The 26,367-nt window shown below is 36.6% G+C and overlaps 3 protein-coding genes across 18 annotated transcripts in view; 2 read left to right on the forward strand and 1 right to left on the reverse strand.

Annotated features, from left to right (window-relative positions):
* Positions 1 to 26,367, reverse strand: part of LOC135686912 (telomerase reverse transcriptase) — a 47,018-nt gene that overhangs the window by 4,882 nt on the left and 15,769 nt on the right. For 12 of the 15 annotated variants that reach the window (XM_089108766.1, XM_065203307.2, XM_089108773.1 and 9 more), the window contains 5 exons: positions 22,707 to 22,971; positions 21,665 to 21,735; positions 8,254 to 20,533; positions 7,220 to 7,290; positions 6,009 to 6,096 (listed from right to left, as the gene is read on the reverse strand). The gene's annotated coding sequence lies outside the window, so the exon portion shown is untranslated. The remainder of the gene's footprint in view (positions 1 to 6,008; positions 6,097 to 7,219; positions 7,291 to 8,253; positions 20,534 to 21,664; positions 21,736 to 22,706; positions 22,972 to 26,367) is intronic. The other 3 variants (XM_089108765.1, XM_089108767.1, XM_089108772.1) reach the window with 3 other exon arrangements.
* Positions 670 to 11,380, forward strand: LOC148960086 (deoxyribonuclease-1-like). 2 transcript variants are annotated; one of them, XM_089108776.1, is made up of 9 exons: positions 670 to 1,077; positions 5,566 to 5,689; positions 6,632 to 6,723; positions 6,869 to 6,949; positions 7,768 to 7,871; positions 8,266 to 8,527; positions 8,816 to 8,912; positions 10,608 to 10,650; positions 10,812 to 11,380. In XM_089108776.1, the coding sequence occupies exons 1-9, from the start codon at positions 1,022 to 1,024 to the stop codon at positions 11,240 to 11,242; spliced, it is 1,290 nt and encodes a 429-aa protein (XP_088964902.1). In that variant the 5' UTR covers positions 670 to 1,021; the 3' UTR covers positions 11,243 to 11,380. The 2 variants fall into 2 exon arrangements, with proteins under 2 accessions (XP_088964902.1, XP_088964901.1); XM_089108775.1 differs by lacking the exon at positions 670 to 1,077 and adding an exon at positions 1,115 to 2,475.
* Positions 16,843 to 26,055, forward strand: LOC135686207 (deoxyribonuclease-1). The gene is made up of 9 exons (XM_089108777.1): positions 16,843 to 16,959; positions 20,071 to 20,191; positions 21,069 to 21,160; positions 21,314 to 21,394; positions 22,220 to 22,323; positions 22,719 to 22,980; positions 24,514 to 24,610; positions 25,645 to 25,687; positions 25,873 to 26,055. The coding sequence occupies exons 1-9, from the start codon at positions 16,853 to 16,855 to the stop codon at positions 25,923 to 25,925; spliced, it is 960 nt and encodes a 319-aa protein (XP_088964903.1). The 5' UTR covers positions 16,843 to 16,852; the 3' UTR covers positions 25,926 to 26,055.

Below are 26,367 nucleotides of genomic sequence, written 5' to 3' on the forward strand. Positions count from 1 at the left end.
AATCCATCAGAAACGTACCATTAATAAAGGTACCTTTAGCAGTAAGGAAATCAAATGTTACTGCACCCGTGGTGAAAAATTCAATAAAGACGCTTCTGCAGACAGAGATGGCCTCAGTGCGACCTTTCACGTAAACTTTTTTGACTTTGAGGCCCTGTTCACACGATCCCGGATTTATTTCATATCGGTTTCATTTTTCGTATAGGATTCAATCCTGTTCACACGGTGACGCTACGCTAAAACACTGCTCCGAAAAATCCATTTTCTTGAAGCAGTTGCATAGCAACGTGGAATCTTGTCCGTTGTTTTGCTCTTTTTCTGATTAAATGCATTATTTGACATGGCATATCTGATAAGCTGTTTTGTTTTGAAGAAGTATATTTTGAAATCATTTTTCAAACAATCTAATTTTCTTTTGCATTAATCTTGTGCAGCTCATCATGGCCCATCACCATCGCAAGGAGCATATTTATTGTTTCACTGGGATCTACTGTCATTTTGTGTTTTGAAAACACTGACCTCTAAAAAAGTCATTTTTGAGATCAGTGCTTGAAAAGAGGGCCTAACTCTTTATAAAAAATCCGAAAACGAGGTTCCGGAGCGAAACCTTATCGGATTCAAGCGTCATCGTTTGAACAGAAGGCCTATCCGATATAAAAAGTGATCCGATACGAAATGAATCCGGTATCGTATGAACAGGGCCTTGTCCTGCAATGCAAACAGAAAATAAACTTTCATTTTTATCAAAGAGACATTTCAATTATCCGGCGATTCAGGATATTCAATCATTCAATTGTCAATTATTTGTGAAATTTTCTGGGAAACTTGAGATTACATAACAGGTTTTGTAAAGACTGACGCAGCAGTTTAACAAAGAGGTGTCAGCCACTGATCCTTCAAAGGCAGCGTTCAATTGTCTTTCAGCAGTTCTCCATACGCTGTCTATCCACTCCTGTTTCCCCCATTTGGTATTCCCAGACAGTCATTGGAAAACGTTTCAGTTTGCAGTGGACATCGCAACATGACGGTATCAAATATTCTTTGGTTTGCAGCTCTTCTTTGCACAATATCGTGCAGGTAAGGCCCAAATGCTTATGTTTGATAGATGCCTAACTAGATTTCTTCGAAGTATTTTGGGTAATCCATTTGTTATCATAATAGCTTCATTGCTTCAGTTTTTTAAGAACAGAAGTACGATGATTTCTAGATGAAAAAGTACTACCACACAGTAGCTATCCAATTTTTTAAATTTATATCCGTTAGTATCAGAGGAATGTTTGATTCTATAAAATTTTTCGGATCACATGAAATAAAATACTGTTAAGAATCTAAAGATTAGTGAAACAGTCTTATGAGAGTCCATGCTATGACCGATGGTACGACTTCCGTTTATGTACTTTATCTTTGCTTCAATTTGCGTAGGTTGCAAATGCAAAGTTTTTCAATTTCACCTTTGAATCACTTTCCCCATAGATCTATATATGTCATACTATATGTATCTTTTCATGCATGAAAATTGCAATGCGTTTAAATCTGTCAGTTGTTCTCTCTTCCTTTTCTGGTTTAATCGTTAATAGCTGACCTGTGGTGATGTAACAATTCTTCAATCTTCACAGCTTTCTCTGCGTTACATGATTCTTGGCTATATCCAAGCACAAACGATGAGAGGGGCTGAGCCCCCCCCACCCCAATTTTTTCGAAAATTTTAACAATGGGGGCTGAGCCCCCCACCACTATATCCATTGGTTCATCAGACACTTGTGGGCTTGCTTTTATTGCGAGACACATCAGATATACATACTGTCTATATCTACTGAGGAGCCACTACTTGGAGGCTGATTCTTCAAACTGTAATTTTTTTAAATAAGTCGCATTTCTAGATGTAAAATCATGAACGACATTCTTAAAACACCGATATAATTGACGACTAATCGTTCATTTTTCTGGTCTTGAAATGATTCATCGATGATTCAGCTTTGCGTTTCGATCAAAATGGAAGCACCGCTATTACCATCATTGCAAACAAAACTTTATCACCATAGAAACCGTGCAAGTAATGAAAAAATACAAAGGCATTAAACGAGGCATAAAACGGCAGTTACATTTCTTAGTTTGATTTTAATAATGAATCAATTGCACGGCAAGACCTAAGGAAGAGGCATTTGAATGCCACAACAAATTGTAATGCCATAACAATAACTCTGCTGTTTGAAAAGCCACGAAAGATTGTTTTCCTTGTTGTTAAAGATCATTCTGAATGTCTTTATTCTGACATAAAAGTTAGAGCTTTAACTAAAGCAGACTGAAAACAATTCTATACGCCAATGTTGAACAAGAAATGAGGGGTACACAGTGGTTGCTGCTTTTAGGAGCTCTCTACGTTGCATTCACAAACTGCTTAGGCAAAGATGCTAACAACAAGGAAGTACTCTATGATATTGAAGTGGACATCGATCGCATACTTGATACACAAACGTAAGCTCTCGGCCTAAAAGCTTGGTTTTACAATAGTTTGATTTAGCATTATAAACATTTCCACTGATAGATAATAAATTGCTTCTTTGAACTGTATCTTATTTTTATAATCAAATTTATCGACAGAGATGTTTTGATAAAGTACACTGTTTTCCAAAAGAACACCGAAGATCGATTTGCCCAAAAATAAGAACATCGTAATAGCGTGTCCATCCTCAAATCAAAGATCAGAAGAAAGAACAAAGTTTTTTTGAAATTGTTTCTCGTGTTGATAAAACAAAACAGATATTACCAACCGTGCGGTTCAACTGAGATTAACTTTGTTTGAATGGACAAATTTTTATTTCTCTTCCAGTGGAGAAAAAGAGAGAAAGACCCTAAAATTCCTGTCCAACTAAACTTGGTCTCAGGTCTCTGCTCTCCTTCCCCGACCAGAACCTGCAGCCCTGCTATAGTTATTCAATTTCGCATTCGAATCAATAGGGTTATTATTGGTACAGGCTGTTATTATCGACTGACGGCATTCCTACGGCATTTTCGATTTCGTTTTATTCACAGTAAAAACGTGTCTCTGCTTGTCCGCTATTTTTGCACATTATTTCATTTTCAAGACCATTTATTTCGAAAATTTTAGGTTTAGTGGTCATTCATTACATTAGCCTGGGTGCAGACTCAATTGGTTTTTCCTAGAGGCGAGTTTAGGCAGCCTTTCCACTATCCCGGGTCAAAACAAAAACGGGTTAAAAGTTATCCGTTTCCGCGTCGCGTTCCCACTAACCCACTTGAAAAACGGATAAGTTTGAAAACAGGTCTCAGAGTGGGTCGGTTTTAACCCGGGTATCTTTTGACCAACCTGCGAGTTAATGGAAACACCGAAACCCGGATAACTTCTGACCATAGAGTTATCTGACCCACTTGCAACAACAGCAACGTTTAAGAATTGAGATGGCGCAAAAAGTAAAAAAACAAAATCCTCAATGTCGTTGTTGCTTGCATCTCCATTAGCCTACAACGATGGAAATTGAAGATTATAAATGCAAATACTGATTTCTCTTGCAACTTTTCACCCTGAATACATTTTAACCCGACTTAATGGGAACGATCAAAAACGGTTTAAAAACAGGTAGAAGAAAAATGCTGTTTCCATTGACTCACTTTAAAAACGGATAACTTTTAACCCGGTTTTGTTTTAACCTGGGCTAGTAGAAAGGCTGCCTAACATTTGCAAGCGATTCAATTAGCTATTTTTGGGCAGTTATATGTCATTTTGCATATGGAAAGCGTCATTTATTAAGAAAAAAAGCAAATTTTTCGACCTCCTTCTAAAAGAACATACTTTTTTCGAAATTATTTATGCTAACGTTCGATGATTTAAAGTTTTATAACTCTAACAAAAGAGTGGCTTTTTATTGAAAGTTTAGATTAGCAGACCTTTAGTGTATTTTTGCAGGTTAACTTTAAACCCTTTAAGCCAACTATTCCAACTTTGGTCTAAGCCTGTGCTCCAAACCTCGTATTTAGCACTACATCCTCGCACCAGTGGCGCAGAGAGGGGGGCAATTTACAGCCTGATTATTCTGAAAATTGTTTTAAAATGTCTTTTTTTGAGAGACTGAAAATGCATTCAAAGATATATTTTTTAATATCGAAAATGATGGCAGCAATTTCATTGGTTCCGTACACCTAGTCTTGTTTGAATTTAAGGCATATCAGCTTTATTTATTGAGTCTGGGGCCACGAGAAAAGCTGAATAAACCTTAGATCACATATTTTACGGATTCATCTTTTAAGCTGAGTTTCCTTGAGTTTCGCAAAATCCTACTTATTGGTGGAAGGGAGCCCTGATAAAAAATTAGGTAACCCATATAATCTTGTTTTAATCTGTGGCCCGTACAAGTGAGTTATGTTTGCATTTAGACTCGTTGCATAAAGCTATATTATATTTTTGGGGCCCTTTCAGCAAACTAGCATTAATAAAGAACAGCTTACGTTCAACAATGACTCAAGACAGATTATCAAGCCTCATGACTCTTTCGATCGAGCACGAACTAGCAAGACAAATTGATTACGACAGTATCATTGATCAGTTTGCAACTGAAAAAGCAAGAAAAATTAACTTTTGAAGGACGAAAGAATTGAAAAGCATAGTTCCATGGGATTTTTTAATTAAAAGTGTGTAGAATAAAAGATTGATTTCATTTTAATTTTTAATATTGCGTGGCTCACCAGAAAAAAACAGTCAGAATTGAAGGAACACATGTTGAAATCCTCTTTAATCAGCTAAGAGGGTGTGGTCAAAGAGCGTATTTAAATCGCTTACCTTTAGAATTATGCTTTTTATTATATTTTATGATATTTTAACCATATTCTATAACGTGCGCAAACGTTTGGAAAAAATGGGCGTTTCCCATTTTAAAAATGGGCGTGGTTTCAAAAAATTGTTTTATCCGACTCTAGGGCCTCAACTGGGACTTTGCCTCTTGGCGGCCCTGCTTCGCACCGCGCTCCACTTAAAGGCTTGGAACAGACGTTAGTGAATAGTTTTAAAGAAAACATAACTATGCAAGATACAGTATATATGGTTGACTTCGTCTAACTGTTGCACAAGGTTATCCTCAAGACCCTGATCTTCCAACACAAGCGATACACATAGTGGCAACGTCAGAAACACTCGATTATCTCGACATCGATTATCTCGTGTATTAGCTAATGAATAGCCATGGCTAAACCTTCCTGAATCTTCATTCTTTTCGGCAATTTCTAATAACTAGCGCCGTAGGGCCTTACTCCCGATCTTGTAACACCTAGGGCTACAACTGAGCCTTTAAGACGAATTCTTGAGCAGGAGGATCGACAAAGTAAGGGATTTATCTGTCAACCTTTTTTTCCTCAAAACCTGCCAGAATATGGAAGCATTCACTATACCTACCATTTGCGATACATATTTCCAGCGATTTCAAGATTGGCAAAAACATTAGCAAAAACATTGGCCAAAAGCGATCACCGACCCACGCTAAGCAGCGAAAATGTGACTGGTAAAGTCACTGTCGCCAAGGATCTCTCAGGTACTGAACCATTCCTCTTTTCTAGGGTTGTGGCCACAACTGATGCAGATAAAAATGACCCAAGCACGATTGACGTCGCTGCGTTCAACGTAAGAATTTTCGGCAGAACGAAGGCGTCGAGCTCTTTCGTAATGGGCAAACTCGTGAAGGTAACAAACAATTGTCATTCAGTTCAGTAGTATCTATATGTTGATAAACAGAAAGTTGGTGACTTCTTTACTTAACTGTTTTTCAGGATAGTGCTAAGATGCCTCGTGACAAATTAATGGTGGACACACGGCTGCCAACCTTAAAGGTCATCATGCCCAAAATGTGACACACCCAAAAGGTGTCACACCAAAAATGTTCCACCCCCAAAAAGTGGTGTCATATTCATACCACATCTCGTTGTCATTATTTTAATAAAGGTTTGGGACTGCCTTGCAGAAAATGGATCAAATAAATGGAACATATAACAAGAAATCCTACCTCCGCTTCCCAAAAGTGACCGTAATTCTCTCCAAAGAAGAACATGACATAAACCGCACAGCACTAGCATTGGCCTTTTCTGTCTTACCTGAAACGATAATAGCGCACACTGATTTACTTTCAATCTGATAGCAATGTACTTGTTGAATGACCTGCCAAATACGGTCGACATCTGCTATCTTGACCGCCTCTTCTTTGCTGTTCCGAGCACTCGCTGATACTATTTTTCTTGATACTATTCTGATGATGATCATACAACCAGGAGATATTTTTAGAAATGGAGAAGGTGGTTTATGGGTACTGCCTGTAGTTAGAGTACGGAGATGCTGCATCAGGATTATTTTCAGCTCAAAGATATTGCATAAATAACAATCAAATAACTCATATAATTGAGTTTTTTAATGAAATTGGGCATTAGTAATCTTGTACGTGATTCGATGCGTTTAGTTGTAATCTGAAAATTTTCGGATTTCAATGGATTATCCGTTATTTCGAATATTCGCTTTTTTGAAAAAATTCTCTTGAAAATTGGAGATTGGGGACGTCAACTCTAGCTTACTGAATAATAGCTTATGAAGTGAAGAGAAAATAAATATGATTTTATCTTTATTATTTTCTTTCAGATTGTTCTCCGCTATGATTTAATTTTGATCCAAGAAATCCGCGATTCATCGGAAACAGCCATTCAGAAGCTGCTGACAGACGTCAACAGCAGGTTTTCAGAATTCTTTCTCAGTATTATATCTATCTTACACCTTTCACCGAGCAAATTCGTGATTTCGGATCAAGTTGTATTAAACTGTGTAATGATTAAGATCGTAAATTGAATTTCCAGGTTTCTAATACTGATCTTTTTTCAGTGGATCAAAAACATATGCTTTGGTACAGAGTGATCGACTTGGAAGAACATCGAGTAAAGAGCAGTATGCGTTTTTGTACAGGTAACCATTTGAGATGATCACTTCAGTGATTAATCATTGATTCATTATGATGGAAATCATTACGGTGTTTCTGTCATACTACTGGGTACGATGGTTCTATTGCTGATATTTTTTTGCTTTTTCGTCTCATCTTATTTGAGTTTGAAGAAATCTTAAACCACAAAATGTTCCCCAAATATCGCAAATCCCCAGGCGACGAAAAAATTGAGTTACATAATTACTTACTTCGAAATCTCTACAAAGAAAAACATGCAATCAACGGATGCTTACCTACTGAGGACAACGAATAGTTATCATTCTTGTGAACATGTCTTCAAACCCTAAAACTTTGTAGCAAGCATCTATGTGATAAAAAATAACAAATAAAAATATTTTCGACGGTCGTCGGAAAATAAACTCCAGAGATAGCTTGCTACTTTCAATAAACCTTTCGTTGCTAGTCTGAAATAAATAAATTGCGGAAATAAATAAATATAGTTGCTAAGCTTCAATGGCTGAACTATCATAATGACTTTATCATTTTATCACCGGTGATACATCGCATATCAACTAATTTATTGATCTCTTTGCAAAAAACAATTTTTTTAGCGAGTGCATGATGCTTTTATTTCATTCTCTTGTCCTGATTAGTTTCGCTATTATCATTGTTGTAATTTTTTTCAATATCAGAATACACGTTTGTATCTGTTATACAAACGATTTGCTGTACTTCATCTTTGGTACTTATTCATATTATAATTTTCTGGGCCATCAACGGGACTGTTTAAGCACTGAGCTTGGGTTCACCTTGAATGACAAAGCTGATATCTTGTTCATAGGTCAGATATCTTCACCATTGGCAGTCATTATGTCTATGACGATTCAGCAAACGATGTATTTGAAAGAGAGCCGTTTGTGGTCAAATTCAACAGCAATATCATGGGTAAAACCACTAAACAATATACTTAATTACTCTAGTATCACATCTGTTCAATTAATATTTTGCATGATATTAACTTACGATCTTGGCAACTAGGTGCTGAAATCAGAGTCTGGATTTTTGATGCAATTAGATGCAATAACGATCATTGAATTCCGACAGAAACAGCTCTATCTATATTGAAGAAAGTACGACTATTCCATTAATATGAGGACTTAAAGAAATCCTTAAGCAATTCAGCGTCAATTTCGATTTGAAACCTTACTATACCAAGGCTAATAACTTCAAATCAATAGAACTACAACTTTTATTGGGCGAACATTCTTTTTCTTGAAATAGATAATTTTTTTTCCTGAAAATTAAATAATTAACTAATTCGAAAAACCTTTTACTTTAGCACTGTCTTCGTTTATTGCGATTGGCATTCACACATCTCCAAGTGATGCTGAATCGGAGATTGATCATCTTGTTGACGTCTACAACGATGCTAAGAGTCGCCTGGGCACGAGTGACGCAATAATCATGGGCGACTTCAATGCAGGATGCAGCTACGTGAGTGACTGGTCATCCATTAGATTGGCAACTGATCACAGATTCTATTGGCTCATCAATGATGTTGAAGACACCACATCAAGCAATACCGAATGTGCCTATGATAGGTAAATTTGCTTGTAATCAAAACAACAAAACATATTGAGAAAATGTTATAAATCTAAACATATTGACAAAGCAAAGGGCAGCTTATCATCTGGCATAGATAGCAAGGTAACGTCATAACAATATAGGATTCACTCCATAAGCATTTTCTTTTTGAATAAAGGTATATCGACGACTCCAAGGCCTTGTATTAGCAGAAGCTCCAGCGAGAAATTCAATTTTCAGATCTTCTTGCTTAGTCTTTCAAAAGACGCGCACTTCACCTTAATTTTGTAACGACACCTTTTTAGGCTTGTTGTTGCTGGAAAAAACATGATCGATGCAGTCGACCCTTTGAGTCCTTCAGTTTTGCACTTTGATTCAGAGTTTGGCCTTTCTTCTAGCGAGGTGAGTAAGCAACATGTTTTTAAGGATTGTTGATCCTGATGTGCATTCTTAAATGATATAATATCTCTCTATGAAGTCCATGCGGTATTGTCTTTTATTGCAGTCTATCCTCTATAAATGCCATATCAAAATCACAACCCACTAAATTTCATCGGTTGTCACCAAAAATAAGAAGATGTAGAAATGATTCTCAAAGCAAAGTATATTTTGAAATATAACCGAGGAAAAAATGGCATTGGAGAAGAACTGATGAACGCTGAGTGCCAAGCGAACTTAAAAGATTCACTGCCCCGTCAGAGAATTACTGTTTATAAAAGGCATCGATATCAGTTATGGACTAGAAAAGTTTAATTCTTTGGATTTTGCGAATCTGGACGGATGGAGCTCCAGTTCTGGTGCTTTCCAACGATGACGTTCAAAAAGACTTCTTAAACCTTGTCATTCAATTGCTTTTTCCTTACTTTTGGAAAATTAGTTGGATCAAGAGTGATCATTTCAAACCTTTTATTAAATACTTGCTAGTTTCTCTATCTGTGAGCTTTTTGATTGTTGTCAGCATAATTTCTTTATTAAATTTTCACGTACAAAGCCCAAGATGGCTCACTACAATTTGGAAATTATAAAAAAGCTGTCCTGCAAACTATGTCAAGATTTATTAAGTATATACAAGAACTACAAAAAGTTTCGCTGTGACAAAATTTCGGAAAAATATCTTGACAAAATTTTCATCGACTAAATTCAAAATCGGACGAAATTTCGACAAGACGAAAATGTTTTCATCTGAGAGTTTTGGGAATTCGCATAGAAAATCTATTAGATGTGGTCAGAAATCAGATTTCTCGAACTGACTTCGCTCGATAAAAATAGCTGGAACTACCTTTTGTCGCCAATTTCCAAGGATCCCACACCATTCTCTTTATACTCTGCTATTTCTTTCATTCGAATAGCATTTACACTTTTCAACCCAAATTTTGAACTCAACAGAAAACAAAATTTCCAGGACCAACTTTTCCTATTGGAGAGGGTCTTATGTTTTCCGAATCTTATACTTATATTTATATATATACTTTTAATTATACCCTATTAATAAACTTTCATACCATATAGATAGAGAGTAGAGACTCTTTGAGTGCTAAAATCATCCCTTTTGATTTGCCTTCGCATTAACTGAGAAAATATACCGCTTTTAATTCAATTTTCCTGAAATGCTGTTCTGTGTTAGAAAGCTGCCTGGGAGGATAAGCCCGATCCCGAACGGGTGCCAAAGCCCCAAAGTCTCCAGGGAGTCGGAATTTGAAACAAACTGTATGGTTTTGCCTCTTATGATGTTGGCTCCTGTGTTAAAAATCCACAACGAAATTTTGTCGCGACGAAATTCTGAAAAATTGTCCGAAATTTTTTTCGACGAAGTTTAACCGCCAAAAATTTATCTGGTAAAATTTTTTATTGCTAATGTATCAGCCTTTTGCATGTCTGTCGCATGAAATGAGACACCGAGTTAAGAAATGATCCGTTTTTTTGCATTACTTTGCTTTAGTTACCAAGAGGAATGCTTCTTAAGTTTCTTAAGAGTTCACTCCAGAACGTGATAACTTCAATTTTGGCAACCAAGCTTTGATAAGCTTGGTTTTACTTGCGTCATATGAAATACACATTTACGAATTGCTTTGATTGAAAGATTGAATTCAATTGCAGGCTTTAAAAGTCAGTGACCATTACCCAGTCCAGATGAAAATTCGTATGTATATATTTTTGTTTTAAGGATGCATAGAAAGAATTTTCGATAACGAAAATGATAACAGTTTTCAATGAAAATGATACTTTCAGCAGGAGCCGTCTTGAAATTTGAATACTACATAGACTACATAAAAACTGAGGAAATGTTTCTTTATTCTATAGGAACAAAACAAGATTCAGAAAGAACTTCACTTACAAGGATGATTAAGGTAGAAGACAAAGGAAGCATCACTGCCATTCCTACGGTACCACTGAATCCTCAAGGGTACATCGTGGAACGCCTCTTTGGTGCAACAGGAACTCTTCTGGGATTCCTACTGAAATTCCAAGCTTCAGACCTCGCTCAAGGTATCGTAAACCTAAAAAAACTGAAGACAGATATGGATCCGTTCGTTAGCTCAATTCAAATCAGCTCTGCAGAACGACAACTGAAGGATATCTCAATGGTTAAGTTCCTGCCAAAGAACAACGGTGTGTACTTCACACTTCGGGATTATTATCAAGGGGTCCCGCGGCTCTACACGGTCAGCGCAAAATGTGAAATCGCAAAAAAGAGATGCATGGTGATGGAAGAAGTGCAAAATGCTTTTTAACACCTACAGATGACAGTGTTGAATTTTATGTGTATAGAAGAATTTCTTCTTTGCAAATGTCTTTAAGTTTCAAGGTTGTAATGGAAAAATTTCGTGTAACTGAGAAATTTTTCAATATTATTTCTCTGGTATCCATTATCAAGTGGCATTTTATCTGTGTACACACTACCTTCAATGGCTGCACTCAGTCGTGACAAGAGAGGAATGCAAACAGGCGAGCATTATCATTATTCATAGGTTTTTCGAAGGAAAATTATCTGGGGGCAAGCCTTTTCTTTTGACAAAGAGCAGGACAATAGCCTTTTTTGAAGCAAAGTAAAGATTCTTGGGGATAATGGCTACTGCCTGCTAGGCTGTTGCCTCCTAGCTAGTATGCTAAAATCCGGTGCAATCGTTGCATTGGTATCGTCAGCATAGATGCTAGCCTTGGAGAATTTTAGACACTTTTCCAAGTCATTCAAGTAAATGATGAAAAGAAGAGGGCCCAAACCAGAACCTTGGGGAATACCACAGGTTACATGTCTGGCTTTTGAATGCTGACCATTCAGAGAGCAAAACTTACTGCTTTCTATTATTTACGTAGAATTCAAACCAGTTACCAGCTTTGCCTCTTATTCCGTATGCACACATTTTTTTAGCAATACATCGTGATCGACCGTATCGAAAGCTTTCTTAAGATCAAGAAGAACTTTAAGATTTACATTGTTGCGATCAATATTTTCATACCAGAAGTCTGTGCTGCGTATCAGTGATGTTATCGTGGAGTATAACTTCCGAAAAGCTGCTTGGCTGCATGTAATACTCTCATTGGTTTTAAGAAACTCACAAAGCTGATCATATGTTAGCCGTTCTAGCAATTTTGAGAACACTGAGATTACAGAGATTGGCCTGTAGTTATTTAGATCAGTTTTTGGTCCAGATCAATGAATTGGGATGACATTCTCGAGTGATGAGTTATAAATCAGCATAAGGGGGTGAGCGATAAATTCCCTCGCATCTTTCACCAAAGTCACGGTAACTCAGTAAGGACCGGGCGCTTTTCTGTTCTTCAGCTGATCGATAGCATCCAAAACATACCTTTTATCGACTGTTTTGAACTGCATTTCCTTGTTTACTCGTGTGATATGTTGCAAGCAGTTATCATTTGGTCTCGTTTCTATGCTATTTGCGAGCTTTGGTCAAACCGAGACAAAAAGATAAAGTAACATTATAAGCACATCAGGTTGTTTTGTCAACATTTTGCCATCTATTTCGATACTGGAGACAGCTGTGGATTTAATATCTCTATTCAAGACTCTGTTTATTGTTTCCACATTTTCTTTGGATCCCCTTTATTTTCTCAATCAAAACTTCGCAATAATCCCGAATAGAGTGCCTAACTTCTTTCGTTACTCTATACCGTTGCCTAGTATAAGCTGACCACATTTCAGGAGACTTTGCTGCTAATTTTTTCAGTCTGTCCCTAGTCCAGGGCCTTAAATAAGAAATTTTTACAGATCCACATTTTTGTAAAAATTGGGCGTGTTACTTTGCTGGGATTGGCACCATGGGGGTTGCAAATATAGAAACTGCCATCATAGTGCAAATAGCATGTCCTAAATGGGCAAATTCTTGAATGAAGTATAAGTAGCAAAAGCTGATTCTTTACAATAAATGGACTCGGTTAATATGAAAATTAGCTACATATAGCGATGTCTTAATATGTGAGCAAAAAGTTATCAAAAGAAAACTCTTTCACGTGGTTTGTTCGGGTCTCTGTTAAAGTTAATTTTTATTTCCTTTCACCTTTAAAAACTCCTTTAAATCTGCCTTGCTTGCCAGACTTTGGTGTTTTTCGGTTTTTGGGAGCCATATCTTTGCAGTTTTTCTCGGAACTCGAAACTTGCGAGATCAAGCATATTTATTGTAATATTCATATCTTTGTTAAGTTTTTCTGGAGCTATGCTGCTTTCCCCACCTGCTTCTATCTTGTTGTAGGTGAGAATCAGCCTTTCTGCATGGACAGGATTAGGGTTTGCTGCGAGAATCCGAGCCATTGTCTCGTCTGGTAGAATTCCTCTGAAAACAAGTCTCAGATCTCTGCGATCTTAGTCGTTAATTTCTCAAAATTTACTTATGGAAAGTTCTTAATTGCACTCAGCCCATCAAATTCTTTGCCATCAAATTTGTTCTTCAAAAAGGTTTGATACTATAAACGAGAACCTCGTTACAGATGGCAAAAAAAAACTCTTCTCTCGCTGATGTACAAATTGTGCTTGTTTCTTCTTATTCTCTTTTCGCCCAGTTTGAAGGCATGATCTTGTTTGTAATGCAGACACCACGCACCCGCCAGTGTGACCAGATCTCAATTTTGGAATTATGGCAAATTTTTCACAAGATAGTGTTAGATTTGCAAAAATTATGCTAAATTTCAAATCAAGGCAACCCTGCTCGAGAAGGAGGCCAATGCATGCTCAGAATATCAAAAGTGGCCAGAGTTGCAATTTGGCCTTTTCGACAACCCAGTGTACTTATGCTTCATAAACAAAAAGGCAATTTAGATCCATTGTTTGATGGCCAAATTTCTCTATTTTGGCAGTTTCTCAAAACCCCTTGGCCGTCATAAATTCATTTGGCCGAAGAAGCAAAATTTGACAGAATTCTGGCAGCATGTTGCAAAAAACAAAAAAAAATACAAAGGAGACAAAATTTTTTGCAAAGATAGTATTTAAAACTTTTTAAAATAATTTAAAAATTGCAAATGATGAATGATAACCCGGTGTGCAATGAGCGAGAGTGTTTCAATTTTCAACTCAAAAATATTTTTCGGCATAAAATTAATTGTGACATTTCATTCATTTTAGTTGTTTATGCATTTACTGTTTACCGATCTGTCATTAAGTGCTGGATGCCGTATATGCAGAGCTGTAAACGTTGTTAAACACTTTTCTGATGAACGCATTAAGCGTTAAACTCGGGGAGTAGCAACTTAGAACCGTCCTGTTCTATAAACCAAAAAGCATTTGTTGTTTATGATATGATTGTTGTTTCCAAAAGTTGTAAAATACAAAAACGTTAACAAAAACAACGGGATTATAAGTAAATCCGCTGATGGCCTCGTGGAAAAAATCCTAGTCAAAGCCATGTGCCCAGTAAAATGTCATTATCATCATCATAATCGATACACATGTCTGCGCAAGCCAACAACGGCATTAATTCGCTTAGAGATGTGTTTTGCATGAGCTCAGAGTGTATATGAATTTGTTTGTTCAATTATATTAGCTGGTAAACTTTTCCATATCGGTACATGATTTGACAGTACCTTAGAAGACATTAGTAAAAATTGTCTCTTGCATAAGCAGATGTTCTCTTCCAAATCAAACATAGAAAATCTGAAACAACAGAGAAAACCTTTCAACCACTGGTCTCAGAAACCTTGTTGCCAGAGTTTCAGAATATTGGAAGCACTGCACCACTGCTGGGCTAGAACGTTTGAGTAGTTTCTCTCTCATCTCCTCCGCATTCACTTTTGTTAACCCAGTATTCGTCAATAGGCCGTAAAGCCTAATTGACAATACTCGAATTTTTCTCTCGAATTCGAAGTTCAATTCACACTGGCAGAAATATTTATACGAGTTTGCTGCAAATATTACAAAATAATATAGCGACTGTTGAGCAGGCAAATAAGCAGCCAACAAATCAGAGTTTTGAAGAAATTCTTGCCGATTGTTTATTTCTGACCTATTGGTAGAACGATAGTCAGTTTTCCTCAATTTGAAATTTAAATGTTTGAGTAATAATCTGATATGAATCCATTTACATGGATTGTGTAAAAGGAACAGGATAATTACCAACCCATTTTATTGACGTTTTATAGGCGAGAGTGTCTGAGAACAAGAATGTGGAAAGACGTAGGCCATCTGAAACCAAAACAGAAGTCAGGTGTCTTCATATGCTGTTCTGATTGGTTTATTCTACAACTTGAACAATTTCGCAGAGAAAATGGAGGAATGGTTTCTAAATATTTTCGAAGCGAATTATTCGCAGCAAGCACGCACCAAATTTTCTAATCTCTACTTCTGCGCCAAGTTCTCCGCATTTTTTTGGCGTATTCGCAGCCAATCTTGAGATTTCTTTACCTGCATGACCCGCGTTTTACACATGTAATTAATTTGGAAACAGTTCATAAAGGCAGGTGTTAATCATCACTAATCTGAATTGGGGAATATGAAGCTCAAAAGGTGTACATTCCACATGTACATGACCCATGAAAAGTATGGGTGCAGGTGCAGTCTGGCATCATAATTGTAGGGTGGCTAGCAAACAAAAAGAGCCAAGTTCAGGGTGTGAGTCACACCCACTAACGAGAGCATAGCCAAAACACGCTTTGTCCAAATCAATTATTGATTGGTGCTGTACTCTATTTGAATCAAGGATTCTATACAGTTAAACTTTGCAAAAAAACAACAAACCAACAGCTCTATTTGTAACTCCAAGAAAATCTGATTACAGTCCAAAATAACAATCTTAGTACTTCTAGTTGAATAGTAATCCTAGTAACAATACTTCTTTGCTGTTGATCCTCCTGGAAACTTTGATGAGGATTGATTGTTTTGAACAAATTTTGATATTGTTTTCGTTGTTTTTTTTGGTATCGTGTGGAATGAAATTAGAGGGAAACGTCAGTTGAATAGAAATGTTTTTCGCCCAAAATTCATGATTTTCACTTTAATTTACTTAGTCAAGAATGAAATACCAGTCAATATAAAGGGCAAAGACATCAGAAGGACAGTCATGAGGCTACGTTCCAACATCATCGAGAGTGAGATGGGCCGTTGGTGCATCGGCGCAAATCGCTCAACCTACTATAAGTCATTGTCTAGAAAGGGTTACCAAGAGAAGTTACACAATAATCCCCAAATATAATTGATAATTATGAGGGAATGGACAGGAAAAGCCTCTTTTCCCCACTAATAGCTGAAATACCAGTCCTACCTAATAACATCAGTAAACACTAAATAGCATAAAAGATGCCTAAAGGTATGAGAGGCTTCAAACAACGCCGAAAAAGAAACTCAACACGCAAAGCTATACTGAAAAGGCATTTCACATAAAAAACAAAGTGAGGGAGGGAGGGCTAGGAAAATAAAACAGCCTACTTGTTTTGTGCCTTTACCAAGCAAGGTGAGACCTACGCTATGCTAAAACCTTAAATACCTTAGATTAACCATGGGAATGAAAACTGACATAGTTTTTCTGTATAGTGGATGTTGGTGTTAGTTGGGCCCTGTGGCCTGAGCGCAGACTTCATTCTCCTGCGTAGATGTGAAGCCAGCGTGCATTGACCTTGGCTGTGACTGGAATATCACATTTTATGAAAATGATCTTCTTCAACATTTGCAGAAAAGGCCCGTAATTTTTTTACTTCACATGTCTGAGGGCCAGGGGTTCGATCGCCACTTTGCCCCCTGTACGGGTATCCAGATATTTTCACAATTTTCTTGGAATCTAGCATATCAGCCACTGGTCCTCAAAGACCGCATGTTAATCTGTGATCCTTACAAAGGGCAGCAATTAATTACCTTTCAAAGTTTTTGCTACATGTGGTCTATTCAGCCTTGTATCTTTTAAATGTTATCCCCATATGAAAACGTTTCAGTTTGCAGTAGACCAGATCGCAACATGACGGTATCTAATGTTCTTTGGTTTGCAGCTCTAATTTTCACAATATCTTGCGGGTAAGTCACAAAAATGCTTTATGTAACAAAAATGCTTTAGTACCTTTAAGATTTCTTATACATATCTACGTGTGTGATGAACAGATAGGAAGCATGGTGCAACACATCAAAATCAAACACATACCCAATTAGATTTCTTCAAAGTCTTTTGGTATATCCATTTGGTGTTATTATATTGTAATTGCTTCAGTTTTTTAAGAACAGAAGTACTATGATTTCTAAATGCAAAAGTGCTACCTCATAGTAACCAGTTTTTTATATTGATATCCATTAGTATTATATCCATCAGAGGAATGTTTGATTCTATATAATTTTTCGGAACACATGAAAAAAAATACTGTTAAGAATCTAAAGGTTAATGAAACAGTCTTATTAGAGTCCATGCTATGACTGATGGTACGACTTTCGTTAATGTACTTTTTCTTTGCTTCCATTTTGGGTGAGTTGTAAATGCAAAGTTTTTCGATTTCACCTTGGAATAAGTTTCCCCATGGAGGAGTCCCTTGGATTTAGTACCTATATCTACATATATCATAATTCAAAAAATATTTGATTCTAAATCATTTTTCGGAATGCATAAAGCTCGAGACTGCAAGAAAAAGATTTAGTTATCTTGCTGCAAAGACATATATGGCATTAACCCCTGAAATTAGGAATGCTCGATATAGAGCTATTGTTAAAAATGCGTTAGAAGCACATAAATATAAATAGGAATATATTTTCAACTGATTTTAATGGTATTTTTACCTATATTTTTAATCTTTTTAATGTTTTTATCGTTTTGTAAGATTTTTCTTTTACCTTTAAGAACAGGACACTGTTGATAACAGTGCGATTTGGCACTGAAAGATTATCCTGTAGAATAATTCGAATAAAACAACGGTCTCTAGTCATAAAATTGTTGGATCTAAAAAATGCATTCGGAGAGGTTCATCACAATCTAATCAAATCTGTTCTGTCTTATAACAACGTACCAGAAAACATCTAGTTCCTGATTTCAAGTCTTTACATAAATTTTAAAATCTCTATTATCACCGATAAACTTGTTACCCCTACTATTCCTTCTATTTAATATGTGCTTTAACACTTTCATTCAATTTATAAAGGAAGAAAAATTCAAACAACTTGGTTTCTCTCCCAATAGCCAACTAGACTGCATGTTCACCCCAGGGCACTGGTTTCATTTTGCAGACGATGCTGCAGTCATTGCGAGCGGGGAGAAAGAAAACCAGCTACTCTTAAATTGCTTTACAAGATGGTTTCAATGGTCTAACATGCACAACCTTTGGCATTAAAAAATTCTCAACACGCTCCCTACAATTTCAGCCAAAGCTCTTCGTCAATAATGAAATGGTCCCTCCTGTCATAACTGGAGAGTCTTTTAACTATCTTGGGCGTCACTTCGACTTTCATATGAGCAACCAAGAACATATGTCTAAGCTCAGCTCCATCTTCACAGAACTTCTAATGCAAATTGATTCTTTACCTCTCCATCCAAAGAATAAGCTGGTTATTTATAACAGCTATCTTCTCTCACAAGTTTCGTGGCACCTCACAGTAGCCGATCTATCAAAAACCTGCATCGTCGAAAATCTTGATAATCAAGTTTCTGCATTTATCCACCGTCAGCTCGATTTACCCATAAGTGGTACTTTAAGTGGCATTATTCTGTCAAAAAACCAGTTCAGTCTTAATTTGATTTTTCCTTCAGTTAAATTCATACAGTTTCAAACTGTTTATCGTGATGCACTGCAATCTTCTCCCAACAAAAACATCCGATCTTTGTGAAAGAATACCAGCCAGAGCATGAACATCCAATATGATGTTTACAGGAATACTAGAGAAGTATTGAAGGCTGTTAGATCAGAACATAAAGAGCGCCTTCAAAACCATCTTATGTCTCAAGGTAACGTTCTTTACTTCATCTTTGACAACGTTCTCTTATGGCCTCTAAAATATGGACTACGGGTCAAAGCAACATGCCCAAGAACATTTACAGTTTTACTATCAAATAACTCCCTTGCCACGCGAAAAAACCTATCTAAATGGAACATTACTCAGTCGTCCGATTGCTCTTTTTGCCATATGCCAGAAACGTTACTTCACATTGTTGCAGGCTGCAAAACATACTTTGAAGAAGGCCGTTACACATGGCGCCATAACTCTGCATTAAATTCCTAGCAGTCTTTTGAAGCTAGACCTAATTGGTCTCTTTACATAGACCTTTCAAGTTATCTCTCACCCTCTATCATAACAGTAGACTCTTTCCGCCCGGATCTACTTCTAGTCACTTCTGACCATCGCCTATTCATACTCGAGCTTACAGTAGGATACGAAATTGGATTTAATGTTAACAGCAAAAGAGAGAAATACTCGCATCTCGTTCACAGCCTAAGCTCAGCCTATTCTTCTATCATGTTTGTTCATCTTTCTATCAGTTCCCTGGGTATCTTTGGTCTCTCCTGCTCCTCTTTCATCGACATGTGCAACGCTCTAGATATCAGCGAGAATCATCTCCGCTTCATGATCTTCAAACTATCTAACTTAACTATCCGTACTACCTATTACATTTTCTGCCGCAAAAACAAGTCTTGGAATAATCCTGAACTTCTTCAATTCTAACGATTTCTGCTACTGACAGCTTTCAAAGAAAAGAAAGACGAACACAGTTTTTCTTAATTTATTTTGTTTGTGCTTGTAATAGTCTTGTCCTTTGTAAACCCAGGCTACCCAGTTGCAAATTATCTTTGAAATAGTGAAATTTGCAATTTTTGTTTTAATTGAACTGGAAATGAAAGTTTCATTATCATAAATTAACGCCGCAGGACCTTAGTCCCGGTTTTACAATTATCTAGGGCTACAACCGAGCCATTTAAAGGAAAATTTCAACAGGAGGATCGACAAAGTAAGGGACCTACCTATCTAAATGTTTTTCCACGGAAGCCTCCAAAATATGGAAGCATTTGCTTTACCTATTGCGACACAAATTTGCTAGCAGTTTCAGGTGAAGTTTGGCAAACGAGTATGTGACCGACGTTAAGCAGAAAAATGACTGGTTTCGTCACTGACGCCATGTATCCATCACCTGACAGAACCATTGCTATTTTCTAGGGTTGTGGCCACAGTTGGTGAAGAAAATGACCCGAGAACTATTGACATTGCAGCATTCAACGTACAAATTTTCGGCAAAAAGAAGGCGTCAGATGCGAAGATAATGGACACACTCGTGAAGGTAATAAAGCATTGTCTTTCAGCTCAGTAGCATTCTATACTTGACCGTTTTTCAGGGTAGTGATTAGATGCCTGGTGTCAAATTAGTGGTGGGCATACGGCTGAGTGCAACACCAGTGTCATACCCAATAGGTGTCACACCAAAATGTGGTGCCACATTCATACCACATCTCGTTGTCATTATTTTTATAAAGGTTTGGGACTGCCTTGCGGAAAATTGATCAATCAAACGGAACATATAACAAGAAATCCTACCTCCGCTTCCCAAAAGTGACCGTCAGTCTCTCAGAAAAAGAACATGACATAAACCGTACAGCACTAGCATTGGCCTTTTCTGCCTTACCTGAAACGATAATAGCGCACACCGATTTACTTTCAATCTGATAGCAATGTACTTGTTAATTGACCTGCCAAATACGGTCGACATCTGCTATCTTTACCGCCTCTTCTTTGCTGTTCCGAGCACTCGCTGATACTATTTTTCTTGATACTATTCTAATGATGGTCATACAACCAAGAAATATTTTTAGAAATGGAGAAGGTGGTTTCTGGGTACTGCCTGTAGTTAGAGTACGGAGATGCTGCGTCAGGATTATTTTCAGCTCAAAGATATTGCATAAATAACAATCAAATAACTCATATAATTGAGTTTTTTAATGAAATTGGGCATTAGTAATCTTGTACGTGATTCGATGCGTTTAGTTGTAATCTGAAAATTTTCGGATTTCAATGGATTATCCGTTATTTCGAATATTCGCTTTTTCGAAAAAATTCTCTTGAAAATTGGAGATTGGGGACGTCAACTCTAGCTTACTGAATAATAGCTTATGAAGTGAAGAGAGAATGAATATGATTTTATCTTTATTATTTTCTTTCAGATTGTTCTCCGCTATGATTTAATTTTGATCCAAGAAATCCGCGATTCATCGGAAACAGCTATTCAGAAGCTGCTGACAGACGTCAACAGCAGGTTTTCAGAATTCTTTCTCAGTATTATATCTATCTTACACCTTTCACCGAGCAAATGGCAAAATTCGTGATTTCGGATCAAGTTGTATTAAACTGTGTAATGATTAAGATCGTAAATTGAATTTCCAGGTTTCTAATACTGATCTTTTTTCAGTGGATCAAAAACATATGCTTTGGTACAGAGTGATCGACTTGGAAGAACATCGAGTAAAGAGCAGTATGCGTTTTTGTACAGGTAACCATTTGAGATGATCACTTCAGTGATTAATCATTGATTCATTATGATGGAAATCATTACGGTGTTTCTGTCATACTACTGGGTACGATGGTTCTATTGCTGATATTTTTTTGCTTTTTCGTCTCATCTTATTTGAGTTTGAAGAAATCTTAAACCACAAAATGTTCCCCAAATCTCGCAAATCCCCAAACGACGAAAAAATTGAGTTACATAATTACTTACTTCGAAATCTCTACAAAGAAAAACATGCAATCAACGGATGCTTACCTACTGAGGACAACGAATAGTTATCATTCTTGTGAACATGTCTTCAAACCCTAAAACTTTGTAGCAAGCATCTATGTGATAAAAAATAACAAATAAAAATATTTTCGACGGTCGTCGGAAAATAAACTCCAAAGATAGCTTGCTACTTTCAATAAACCTTTCGTTGCTAGTCTGAAATAAATAAATTGCGGAATATTTCAAATAGGCCTATAGTTGCTAAGCTTCAATGGCTGAACTATCATAATGACTTTATCATTTTATTACCGGTGATACATCGCATATCAACTAATTTATTGATCTCTTTGCAAAAAACAATTTTTTTAGCGAGTGCATGATGCTTTTATTTCATTCTCTTGTCCTGATTAGTTTCGCTATTATCATTGTTGTAATTTTTTTTCAATATCAGAATACACGTTTGTATCTGTTATACAAACGATTTGCTGTACTTCATCTTTGGTACTTATCCATATTATAATTTTCTGGGCCATCAACGGGACTGTTTAAGCACTGAGCTTGGGTTCACCTTGAATGACAAAGCTGATATCTTGTTCATAGGTCAGATATCTTCACCATTGGCAGTCATTATGTCTATGATGATTCAGAAAACGATGTATTTGAAAGAGAGCCGTTTGTGGTCAAATTCAACAGCAATATCATGGGTAAAACCATTAAATAATATACTTAATTACTCTATTATCACATCTGTTCAATTAATATTTTGCATGATATTAACTTACGATCTTGGCAACTAGGTGCTGAAATCAGAGTCTGAATTTTTGATGCAATTAGATGCAATAACGATCATTGAATTCCGACAGAAACAGCTCTATCTATATTGAAGAAAGTACGACTATTCCATTAATATGAGGACTTAAAGAAATCCTTAAGCAATTCAGCGTCAATTTCGATTTGAAACCTTACTATATCAAGGCTAATAACTTCAAATCAATAGAACTACAACTTTTATTGGGTGAACATTTTTTTCTCTTGAAATAGATAATATTTTTTCCTGAAAATTAAATAATTAACTAATTCGAAAAACCTTTAACTTTAGCACTGTCTTCGTTTATTGCGATTGGCATTCACACATCTCCAAGTGACGCTGAATCGGAGATTGATCATCTTGTTGACGTCTATAACGATGCTAAGAGTCGCCTGGGCACGAGTGACGCAATAATCATGGGCGACTTCAATGCAGGATGCAGCTACGTGAGTGACTGGTCATCCATTAGATTGGCAACTGATCACAGATTCCATTGGCTCATTAAAGATGATGAAGATACCACACTAAGCACCAGCAAATGTCCCTACGATAGGTAAATTTGCTTGTAATTTATGCTTGTTATCAAAACAAAAAAACATATTTTCAAAATGTTTTAAATCTTAACTTAACAATTTGGCGGCTTATCATCTGGCAAAGAAAGAAACGTCACGTCCAGCGGAATAGACAGAGGAGGGTAAGGAGGCGAAAAACCGTACTGTAAGGCTAAACTGCCATTTCTTCGGGTGCTTTGTGGGTGAATTTTCAAGCGTGTCGGCAAGTAAAGGATGTATCACTCACTTTGTTGGCGAATGGCGTCTTAACACTACCCTTGAGTACAATAGCTAGCGACTAGCCCCAGTTACGCCCGCTACGCGGGCACGCTGCAGCCCTTACAGCCACGAGGATAAATTTCCCTCAGAAAAGACAAGAATTCTGTTAAAACTCCAAGTGAATAATAGTGAAATTAGCCTTGGTAAAGATAAGAATTCTGTCGAAGCCCCCAATGAATTATAGGAAGATTTGCCCCTGAAAGAAAAGACAAAAATGTCTAGCCTTTATCTCAAATTGAATGGACACGCCCCATAGAGGTCACGTGATAAAAATCCTAATGATTTAAGAACAAATGAAAACAACTCATCCGGAAAATTAAGAAATTTCTTCAAACTTTATTATACGATTTTTTTAAGCTTAGATTTGGTGAGCTAAAAATCATTCCGGGTGAAATTTTACCCCCCTAGTTACCAATCACGGTCAAATCTTATTAAAGTTTTATCTTTTGCTGTCATTAAATCAATATTGTGAACAGAAACTTAATGAAAACTTCAAAGGAGACTAATATCTTTTATCTCGATCCGAATCTTGGTCAAAAAATTTGTCCAAAACAATATAAAGAATTTTTCAAAATTAGGCTGTAAGTTGAATTGATGTATTGACTTGCTCTTCTAAAAAAGAGTGTAGCATACTTTCGTCTAGACCGGCAAGTAGCTGCCTTTCAATTGACAATTTTCAAAAATAACATATGATGTATTTTTCAGCACTACAGGGAATATCTTTCAAGGACCTTCAAGAGTCACAGTTTTGAGAGTCCAAAGGACTCATTTAAAAAATTGCTTTCACCGAGGATCCCTTAAAAACCTTGTGTGCATCTTTATTAACAGAGAAAGTGTTACAAAATTGATTCAAGATATTTCCAAATACATCATTTAAAGGAAAAGACTAGAAAAACGTTTGTGTAATATGAATGATGAAGTATGAGAGTTTATTGTTTGAATTAGTTAAGTTCTATTGGCCTAAAATGACGTTCGAATTAGTGAAAAATGTTAATTATTATTAGATTTCCGTCGAAATATCCACACTTCTTCCCACCCCCCACCCTCCCATACGTCTTTCCCTATCTACGCCTCTGTTAACGTCCAACCAATATAAGATTCACTCGAAAAGCATTTGTGCTTTTAATAAAGGATCATTCCGACGACTCTAAGGCTTGGAATTAGCAGCGAGGAATTCTATTTTCAGATCTGCTTATTTTGTCTTTCGAAAAAATGCGCAGTTCACCTTAATTTGTAACGACGCATATACCTTTTAGGCTTGTTGTTGCTGGGCAAAACATGATCGATGCAGTTGACCCTTTGAGTCCTTCAGTTTTTCACTTTGATTCAGAGTTTGGCCTTTCTTCTAGCAAGGTGAGTAAGCAACATGTTTTTAAGGATTGTTGACCCTCGTGTGCATTCTTAAATGATATAATATCTCTCTATGAAGTCCATGCTGTATTGTCTTTTATGGCAGTCTATGCTCTATTAATGCCATATCAAAATCACAACCCACTAAATTTCATTTGTTGTCACCAAAAAAAAGAAAATGTAGAAATGATTCTCAAAGCAAAGTATATTTTGATATATAACCGAGAAGAAATGGAATTTGATAGGATGGGTGAACTCTGAGTGGCAAGCGATCTTCAAAGCTCCGCCAAATTGTTTTATAAAGAGCATCGATTCTAGTTGCGGAGAAAGAAAGTAGAGTCATTATGAATCTTGCGAATTTGGACGTATGGAGCTCCAGTTCTAGGGCTTTCAAGCGGTGATGTGCAACAAGACTTCTTAAACCTTGGCATTTATTTGCGATCTCCTTACCTTTGAAAACTTAGTTTGATTGTCGCATTCTATTTTTGCTTTCCTAGCCACCAGAAGTGATAATTCCAAATCTTTTTTAAAATGCTTGCTAGTTTCTCTGTCTTTGGGCTTATAAATCGTTGTTATCATAGCTTCTTTTTTAAATATTCACGTACAAAGATTAAGATGGCTCACTATTACCTAGAATATACAAAAAAGCAGTTCTGCAAAGTATGTTACTCTGTGTCAAGCTTATTGAGTATACATTAACCATTTGTATGCCTGTCGCATGAAATGAGACGCTGAGTTAAGAACTGATCCGTTTCTTCGCTTTACTTTGTTTTATATAGAGGAATGCTTCTTATAGGATCACTGTTTTATCAAAAACTTGATTTACATAGTATACCTTTCCATCGCCAGTTCTCACGCTGTTTGTAGCTTTTAGGTAGCTTTTGATTATGATTTGTAGCTTTTATCATCTTGGAGTTATCCAGAACGTGATAATTTCAAGTTTGGCAACCAAGCTTTGTTAAGCTTGGTTTTACTTGTGTCATATGAAATACACATTTACTTTTTCCTTTGAATAAAAAAATCGAATTCAATTGCAGGCTTTAAAAGTCAGTGACCATTACCCAGTCCAGATGAAAATTAGTACGTATATATTTTGTTTTCTCAGCTTGACTGATTTTGAGTATGCATAGAAAGAGTTTTCGATAATGAAAATGATAACAGTTTTCATTGAAAATAACACTTTCAGCAGAAGCCGTCTTGAAATTTGTTAGTAAACTAAGTACTAAACTACATAAAAACTGATGAAATGTTTCTTTATTCTATAGAAACAAAACAAGGTTCAGGAACGGTGATGGAAGAAGTGCAAAATGCTTTTTAACATCTACAGATGACAGTTTTGAATTTCATATGCATAAAAGAATTGCTTCTTTGCAAATGTTTCAAGGTTGTAATAGAAACATTTCGTGAAACTGAGTAATTGTTCAATGTAATTTCTCTGGTATCCATTATCAAGTGGCATTTTATCTGTGTACACACTACCTTCAATGGCTGCACTCATTCCTAGCAAGAGAGGAATGCAGACAGGCGAGCGTTATTATTATTCATAGGTTTTTCGAAAAAAAATTATCTGGGGGCAAGCCTTTTCTTTTGACAAGGTGCAGGACAATAGCCTTTTTTTAAGCGAAAAAAAGATTCTGGGGGATACTGGTTTAAACAGAGGCTATCGCCTGCTAGGCTTTCGCCTCCTAGCTAGTATGCTAAAAACGGCCTGGCTTTATTTATTTACATATTAGGAAAAACCTTATTGTTTTTAAAGGGGC

Source organism: Rhopilema esculentum, chromosome 6 (assembly GCF_057945365.1).
Source record: "Rhopilema esculentum isolate cy_ngs chromosome 6, ASM5794536v1, whole genome shotgun sequence".
NCBI lineage: Eukaryota > Metazoa > Cnidaria > Scyphozoa > Rhizostomeae > Rhizostomatidae > Rhopilema > Rhopilema esculentum.

Bases quoted from the DNA above. Each gene is read 5' to 3' on its own strand.
- LOC148960086 (XM_089108775.1), top strand. From the start codon at position 2,339: ATGAGGGGTACACAGTGGTTGCTGCTTTTAGGAGCTCTCTACGTTGCA. The intron at 6,950-7,767 runs GTAACCATTTGA...TCTTGTTCATAG, and splicing joins CAGTATGCGTTTTTGTACAG to GTCAGATATCTTCACCATTG. The intron at 8,913-10,607 runs GTGAGTAAGCAA...ATTCAATTGCAG, and splicing joins TTGGCCTTTCTTCTAGCGAG to GCTTTAAAAGTCAGTGACCA.
- LOC135686207 (XM_089108777.1), top strand. From the start codon at position 16,853: ATGTTATCCCCATATGAAAACGTTTCAGTTTGCAGTAGACCAGATCGC. The intron at 21,395-22,219 runs GTAACCATTTGA...TCTTGTTCATAG, and splicing joins CAGTATGCGTTTTTGTACAG to GTCAGATATCTTCACCATTG. The intron at 22,324-22,718 runs GTAAAACCATTA...CTTTAACTTTAG, and splicing joins ATTCAACAGCAATATCATGG to CACTGTCTTCGTTTATTGCG.